Here is a 9,175-nt window from a genome sequence, read left to right as displayed (position 1 = left end):
ATGTTTGTTCTCGTCTACATATCAATTTCCAACTCAGTTTGGGCTATGGTTTTCCTGCACTTTCCTTATCTCTGTTATATTTCTGAAACTAAATAAGATGTTTTCAATCCCCTGATGGCTAAGTCCACTAAGGTATGTTTACCTGAATTCTACGTCTTTACATTTCATCAATTAGAAAGGCCACAACATACAGCTGAAGACACATTGTTCAGTACAGCGCTCTATAAATAGAAAAGCTATAGATGCTAATTTAAACATTTGTAATTTAGCATTGTGTAATCCATGGGACATTTACTAGTTGTAACATGAAAAAAGTATTCCCAGCAGAAGGCGTGATTTAAAACACAAAACAAAACAAAAAATGAGTAATTTTAGGTATTTCAGGGACTTTTTTTGTTTATTTCAATGAGTGATCCAAGAAAGCATTAAACATGCATTTCTATAATAATAGAATGTATTTTTGTTTATAATTATAAATTATACATTTGTAACCAAGCATCTATTTGCATATATTTATATTACATGGTTAAATCTGTTTGTACAAAAGTAATAGTATTTTAAAATATTCTGAATTAAAAAAAAAAAAAAGTGTCTCCTGCTAAACAGGAGGGCTTAGGCGCATAATGATGAAATCCCCCACCCATTTTAGGCTGACAAAAATTATATCATATGTAAATATGCCAGTCATGACTAACTGTTGACATGGCAGCTACTGTGGACTGAATTAGCGATGGTGCTCAGGTCGCCTTTTCGGGGCTTGTCATCAAGAGACAATGTAATTCACAGATGTAATGCTGAAGGTCCTTGTCTTTTGGAAGGCAGATAGGAGACATGATAGTGTTACATATTTAGTGTATAGAGCTCCATAAAAGTGTTGTTATCTTATAAATCAGTAGAGTATTTTAGCAATAGCAAGTGCTGTTTAGTTAACAGACAGTAAAAGGCAAAAAAAAAATATTCTTTCTACTTGAGTTTAGGACAATGAGAAGCTTTAACTCCACAAGCCCCTATGTTAATACATCCCTGGAGTCCTGATCATACACGAGGTCTGTCCCAAAAAAGTCCAACCATTGTTAATATAATGAGAATGGTTTGTGCAACATCGATGTAACCTGACAGCCAAGGAGAGTGGACTAGAATGAACATGCATGAACAATGATGACTTCACTGTATTAGTCAGTGGGGTGCTAGATGCCACTGAGTGAACATGTGTACTGTGTTGCCCTGCGGCTTCTGGCTTTTCTCAAAACTAAAATCACCTATGAAAGAGAAGAGATTTTAGACCGTCGAAGAGATTTAGGCAGCTGATGCTGATTCCAACAATTGACTTTGCAAAGTCTTTTTGAACAGTTGAAGAGAGACCTGTGTGAGGTTCCAAGGTGACTACTTTGAAGAGGAGTGTGGCGTCAATGTCCTATATACAATGTTTCTTGTATCTCTATTTTTCATATTACATGGCAGGATATTTTCCAGACAGACCTCGTACACTTACATTTTAGAAGGCATGGCATTACATAGGTTCTCTAACCAATAGTACAGACAGGCTGTGAGCAGGATGACCTTTATATTTATGAAAGTATTCTGATAAGTGATGTGAAATGTTCAATGTTATCATTATTTTGATCTTATTTATTCAAATGATTTTAAAATTGACAGTTTTGGTGGATAGTAAATGCCACCAGTTTTAGAAAAAGGAATAATTCCATGCAGTTGCTGAAGCGGTGTATATTAAAAGATGACGGTTAGGGTGCAAAGGAAGCAACAGATGGTAAAACCTGACAGATTTTATAAATTGCAATAGATATTTGCAGAAAATTAGAAGTGTTCGCAATTCGAAAATCTCCCCTTTGCCTGCTTCATGCTTAGACACACGTTCTCAAAGAAATACAATTGTTGTCATCAACATTGCACGAACTAACGTGACACATCGCCTTCAACTACGAGCAGTCAGCAGCATCAATTGCAAAAGCAGCTTGATGTTAAATAATGCATCGAATTTCTAAATTCCCTCAATCTCAGTTGTTACATATGGCTACTTGAAGGTTTAAACTCACACTTTAATGACCTGTTCTCTAGACTTGTATACAAACTACACATTCAACATTAAAATCGCCAGGCAGCTACTTGGATAAAATTCTGTTTATGTTTATGAATTTTGTCTCTGTGCGAACGTCTGTATATGAATAAGAGGTTAGATGTGTTTACACACCGTGTCTGTACTGTACTGTATACAAGTGAGTATAAATATATATATCTTTATATTTAAGGGTATTTTGGCATCTTTATATTTATCTAATATACTATAAAGTCACATGAACCAAAAACATTCAATAGCAATTATTTCATTATTTCCCCAGTGTAAATATTATTTCAATATTCTAACATGTTACATTCAGAGTATCTTAAAAATGTTTTCACTCACAATAACAAAAATAAGAAATGTTACCTCCATGAAGTTGTTCAGCAGATTGAAGATGAACTGGTGAAATTCAGACTGTATGGTGACTCCATAAATCCCATTTACTACTTCTAATCAGCAAATCCCTCCATCCAATCAGCAGAGAATTCGCTGTGATTTTATAAGAAATTAGTAATGGGGATTTTGTCTCGCCTAATTCCCAAGAATCGCTTCTCCTTACATTATCAATAGCACATCTCAAACTGCTACACTTCTGTTCTTTATTATTATTTATATAGTGCCAACAATTTCTGTAGCGCTGTACAACTGGTGGATTAACAGACATGTATTTGCAACAAGATGGGCTGGACGCACAGATACAGAGGGTGCTGAGGTTCTGAACTCGTCCTTGCACTCTCATGTTGCCCTAAGCTAAGACTGCATTGTATTCAAAGTCTCTCTGCTTTTACACTGAGCTTATACAGAGGATAATAATTGCTCTACAATCTCAGTTATTTTTGAATGCTTAACTGAGATTTGGTAAAGACAGATCCGAACACAAACACATTGTATTCTCAAAACCTGTTAGGGTTTCTTTATAGGTATAATGTGTATCACTGGTCCATGAATTATCCTGAAATTCGGATGTCGATGCAGATTCTACCTCTGCAGTTTGAAACTAAGTTAGATATTTAATGAGTAGTACATAGAATTCTGTAAATAACACAACTGTGCATAAACAACTGTCTAACCAGAGGGTTTGTGCACGTGCTCTTTTCAAATTGTCTAGAATTCCAAGGGACAATCAGTTTACTATGAATGATAATAGCGGATATAATAAAAATATTCTTTCAACATGTCTATCAGAAATGTGTTCTGACTTGCCGTGCCCCCCCCCCCCCCCCCACTCCATGGTTATTATCTCAAATATGCATAATTAAATTTCCTGCAGTCTTAAAGTTAGTGCACATGGACAATATATCATTTTAGTTGACCGAATAGATTAGACACAGCTAAGGCACAGATGTAACAATACGGGTTTGCAGACCTTTGGAACGAAGGGGAGATTTTTTTTACCATTAAATCGATGGGTATATTCTAGCTGTAAAAAGTCCAACTGCAGGTACGCCTGCAAAGTGTATAACAGGTTGATGAAATCAGTACAAAAGTGAAGATGTTTTTAGAGAATACAATGGGAAATCTTGAAAGACTGGCACCCTGGCTTAGTGGCATGTGTAGGGTACAGACAGTAGATTGTGCAATGGAGAATTTTGTGGTTTTACCAAATTCTGGCCCGTGCAGTCTACCACTATTTTATCGAAGTTTATGAATGGTACCTCTATGTGCCTTCTAAATGCACCCCTAAACTAGCAGTCAACATCAGATTTAATGCATTGGTGACATTTTCTATTCCTTGATTTTTAATGAGAACTATTAGATACTCTCGGAAAATTATTTGTAGATGGGTGGAGATCTATGAAACATACATTCACATTTCCATCCACACTTTAACCTAACAGCTATAATGTAACTATGAGAAGAGTATCAGAATGTAAGAAGTTTCTTCATAGAGGGATACAGGGTGTAGGTAGCCAAACTAGACCAGTCATGGGCAACCTTTGGCACTCTATGCGTTGTGGACTACATCTCCCACAATGCTCCACAACATCTGGAGTGACGAAGTTTGCGCCTAAATATTTCCAATATTTTCCAAGCTTTTGGGTACTTTATTTCTTTAGGCTGCTAAATATCACTAGCATCCAGAGAGAGAAATTAATTGTCATATAAATGAATTTATTATTTCTGAAATTAATTGCAATTCATCTGTTTTGTGTTAAAGGTGGTAAAAATATGTCCACAAGGTTGCATGCATGTAACAAGGTTCTGCATATTTTCTTTCTTTTTTTACGTTTATCGTAAACATTTGCTGTTTTCAATAACTGCTAATAAATGCCATCCCTACCATGTCACTAATAGTTATGGTATAATTTCTCATGGGGTCTACACCATGTTCCTTGGATGTCACCTTAACTAGGAAGCTTTTCCAATGGCTAGCTTTGATTAGAAGTCATTACTTAAAAAAAACACTCAGTTGAAGTCCTAGCTACTTAAACACAAGGTTTCTCCCTAAAGTGAGAATTTAAAGAGAACGTCTTATTTAAAACCAAGATAAACAAATTGGAAAAATTCAAATTCAGCTTCGCTTCCTTCTCCATTGCTTTGGCCTCAAATTTTAAATTCACTTTAAATTTTCATTTTAGTCAATAGCCCTGACATTTATTAGCAACTACTATAAACTATTTAAACAAAGACACAAATCATATGCAGAATCCTGCTACATACACGTGACTGGTATTCTTTAAAATGGGTTAGATGCCTGTAATTAAATATCCAACTTGCTCAATCTCCACCATTGCACCTCCCTTTTTTCAGTTTTGTTGGTTACAACCTCTTCTTTATTTTTAGTGGAGAATTTTAATATTAAAAATCTTTAATGGTTGCCTAATTGCTGGTTCCACGGTCAATGTAATAATAGCAACTGTAAGTAAAATATAAACGTTCATGCTTGTTGACACCTTACATTGCAGTCGTTAAACATGATGAGAAAGCTTGATGCCACCTACATACATGTAAATAAACATTTCAAATAAAAAAACACAAACCAGTAAATGACAGCTTGTCATTAAAATGAAATGAGAAAAAAAAACAATAGGATCACGCAAAGAGGTTATACGTGGCAATTAACACACAGGGCTCTAAATAGCCTTGCTAAATGTCATTGCATTTGGCTGCTACCTCCACAGTTCTCGGTGAATTCACGTGGAGGTGCAGCAGTGCTTTCAAATGTATATACAAGTAGTGAATCTGAATTGTTAGAATTCTAGCTGACGTTTCTCAAAGCTCCATCTTGGATTGCCTTTCGTTCCAACGTTTTATGCTTGCAAGGTTAACTTAGCCCTTATTCTTCCAACGTCATTAAAAATATCACCATTATGTGGGATATTAAAGAGACACTATAGTCCCCAAAACCATTACTGCTTAATGTAGTGATTTTGGTGTCTGTAGCATGTCCCTGCAGGCTTTTTACTGTAAACACTGCCTTTTCAGAGAAAGCACCTCTAGTGGCAGTCACTCAGACAGCCACTAGAGGTGCTTTCTGGGACAGTGTTTTACCATGCATGTGCAATAGAGTCCCAATGCTTCTTTTGGGAAAGCATTGGATTTGACCTGGGGGTAAAGAGGAGTAAAATCACCTTTTAAAAGCGCTGCAAGGGGGGCCGGGAATCTAAATAGCTAGTTTATCACTATAGTTTTAGGAATACACGAGTGTGTTCCTGACGCTATAGTGTTTCTTTAAGAACAGTAAGATCCAAGATTGTGCTTAGTTACCAACAGAAGATCCATCTACCTTTCCTGATTTCATACTTTATTATAATAAATATTATTATTGTCATAAAATCACGCTTCACTGTTCTCACGACGCAAAGCGTCAATAGCTGTAACAATGTTTTCCCCAGTGTTTTTGACTGGTGTCCATCAATTAATTATCTAACACCTATCAATCTCAGGCAGTAATTGTTGAGCACTTGTACATTCTCCAATTCCCCAGACTGAGTAGACCCACAGGAGATGCCTGTATCATTAATACGTATTTGGCTGGGTATCGTAGCGAGGTAGGGACATTGTAATAAACCAAAATCCCACTTAATATCTATTAAATCACATTTAATATACCCAACACTATAGAAAAAAATGACAAATCAAATTTCTGTGGGTTATTTAATGTAACTAAAACGTTTACATGTAGCTCAATAGGGGCAAAGAAATCTCAACCCAGTGAAAGCCAGGCCAGGTGGAACAGAAATAGAAAAAAAACAACAACAAATCAAAACACTGAACAAAATGTATTTTAAAATATATTGAAGTGCCTACTGCATTTGTAATTAAATTGGTTTATTTCATGAATGTGGGATATACAAACTAAATAATATTGGTAAAGTTTACATAAACATTCTATGAAATACTACCAACCCACCCACTTTTCATACGCAAGACCATATTCTAAAATAAACTAAACCCGAATCACTCATTTTAACTCCAGGTTTTCTATTACATTTTCTCTAAAGAACCACTGATGCATTTTTTACATGTAAACATTGTCTAAAATATTAAACATATATAAACCTCATGGGTCTGTCTAGAGGTGTACGCTGTAACATATTTTATATAATGGTTGCCATATGTCAGGCTGTGTGTAAGGTGCCTCAGAACGTTATGATGTTTTATGTAGTGGACGCATAATGGAAAGTATGCGTTATTTCCCCATTTCACAGTTATATTTAATCCCTTTGGACAAAGTTTCAGAAGTAAAAGACCAGCATGACTGAAAATTTCCGTCATGTGGCCTTAAGGAGATATTTAAAATATTATTTTTTTTAACTTCAATTTTTTTTTTCCGGTTTTGTTCTACAGCAGCTGGATAACCAGATGTTGCATTATTTCCTGCGATCCCAGTTACCGTGGAATGGAACACACACACGTTCTCAAACAGATATGATAAGAAAGGTATCATGCACATATTTTGGTAGCCTCCTTATAGGTTACAGCCACAGCTAATGCCTGGCCGCTGGCATTCATTTTCTCCCTAGCTCCTTGTTGACATGCCTGGGGAGAGGAGACTGGAACACTGTGCATTATGTAATCTAATACCATCTTTTTTATTATTATTACTTAACTATTATAAGCATCTTACATGTAGCCAGGTGGTGCTGATTTTAGAGTCACTATCTATATATATATATACATTTATTTCTTAGTGAGAATGCCAGAGATTAATGAGAGTTACACTCCATAGTGGCAACTGCCCTCATTAATTTCACTTATTCAAACTCAGATAATTGCTAGGGAAAGTGTCTTCCACTAATCTCTTCCACTAATCTCGGGCAACACTGAGACAGTGTTTCCATAACAGTATAGGTCTCCCCTAAACTTCTACTAAGCCCTAACGCACTTCCCATAGGTGTAAAATGAACCCTCACAACTATCCCTTCTCTTTCTGTCCTTCTATATGACTAAATGCAGGTACACTCCAAACCCAAACACTCTTGAGCATATACATAGTATATTTGTTAGTGTATATATATAGTGCCAAATCTCCTAGTCAATAAATGTACATAAAATAGGCTATAAATCAGCATATCTGGATTCTGAAGACACCAAACAGCACCAGCAAAGACAAAACAAAACATGAAACACTCTTGTTCAGATTTTTTTAGATTCTAAAAAATTCTAAATGTCCTAGGTCACTGGGAAGTAACGTGGAACTGTAATGCTGCAGAATAACTACCATTCACATCATTCTCTTACAGCTATAGTAGTTGGTCAACATATATATAATTTAATTAAGTTGTCATGACAGGGGAAACTAACTGACGTTTTTTCAGTTTGAAGAAGAGCCTTAGTGCGTTATATATTTCTCTGTAGCGGAGTCCATAAAGACAAGGAGACGCAGCTTTTGGCAAAATGACTAAGACATTACAGATTGTCAGCGTTACCATTAGTCCGGTTCTGAGTCCTATAATACCAGCAATGTATAACAGGGACTCAGCAAGGAGAATTAACAGTGGGCTAAAGTAAAAAAACAATAATAAGTGATGCATTGAAAAAGTGATACTAGCCCTCGAGGTTACACCTTTCCATATTCCAGTTTCCTTAGTTTTATAACATAGAATTGTATAGCAACATAACAGCAACAAGAAACATAACAGAAAGATAATAAGAAAAAGGATGTAACACAACTTGAGGCTGTCATCGCCATTCAAAGTCATCACTAGAATTACCGGTAGTGAACAAAGCTCAAGTGGGCATGGGCCTGGAACCTGCGTAAAGTACAGGGATACAAATACTACTGCAGGAAAGAAAAAAGATGACAACCAGAGCAGGATTAAGATCTTCTTAGTTCTTTTAGCTGTTAATAGTGACGCATAATGCAGGGGCCACAGGATTGCTAAATACGTGTCCACAACAGTTGCCACCGCAGTGAGGACTCCGGCGGAGAAGGTAACAGAAAGCAGAAACAAAATGATCACACAGAAGTGTTTGGGCATTTTCACATTCATCACATTGCAAATGGACGTGGTTGTGTAGAAAACAAGGTATATTAGGTCACACACCAGCGTGTTCCCTAAAAGTAGAAATCTTGTCTCTCGGCGCATAGTGATGTTAGAAAAGATGGTAAACAATATACAAGGCGTCACAAATATTGCTGTGACAAAACAGATGACGGTAGGAATTAAAAACATTTTCATTTCCAAATATGGAGGGGAGATGATCCATTCACGTAGCATATACTGAGATGATTTGTCCATCCACGTAGAGTGGTTTGAATTGCCCTCTCGTAGCGACATAATTGAGGCGTTCACAGTTTTCACCAAGACGCACGCTGAGGTATTCATCTCTATTGTACTTGAGATGATTTACAACAGAAGGTGGAAACTCTTCTGTTCAGACAGGATTTGCAATGTGTTTGCAAAACATCATCGATGAATCTTTGTTTTTTTCCAAAGGCAAGCTCTTGACAAATTCGAGTCACCAAAGTTGTATCGTTCAGATATTATCATGATCTCAATAAAGAATATTATATTCATTATTTTGACTGTAGTACTAGGTCAAAGAACTTCTTACATAGCCCTGAGTCTGAACAATTCTGAGTACTGTATAACCAGTGAATTTCTTAGTTGCCTGTAGTTATCGGTTTGGACATAGTCCTTTCCATTA

At 36.2% G+C, this 9,175-nt stretch overlaps 1 protein-coding gene across 1 annotated transcript; it reads right to left on the bottom strand.

Moving 5' to 3' along the window:
• Positions 1-7,800: 7,800 nt before the first annotated feature.
• Positions 7,801-8,805, bottom strand: LOC134586169 (probable G-protein coupled receptor 148). The gene has a single exon (XM_063441672.1). The coding sequence runs from the start codon at positions 8,803-8,805 to the stop codon at positions 7,801-7,803; it is 1,005 nt and encodes a 334-aa protein (XP_063297742.1).
• Between the last annotated feature and the right edge of the window lie 370 nt (positions 8,806-9,175).

Source organism: Pelobates fuscus, chromosome 2 (genome assembly GCF_036172605.1).
Source record: "Pelobates fuscus isolate aPelFus1 chromosome 2, aPelFus1.pri, whole genome shotgun sequence".
Taxonomy (NCBI): domain Eukaryota; kingdom Metazoa; phylum Chordata; class Amphibia; order Anura; family Pelobatidae; genus Pelobates; species Pelobates fuscus.
This window is presented reverse-complemented; position numbering and strand designations above follow the sequence as displayed.

What these genes read in the sequence shown, in the direction of transcription:
- LOC134586169 (XM_063441672.1), bottom strand. Translation starts at nt 8,805, where the DNA reads ATGTCGCTACGAGAGGGCAATTCAAACCACTCTACGTGGATGGACAAA.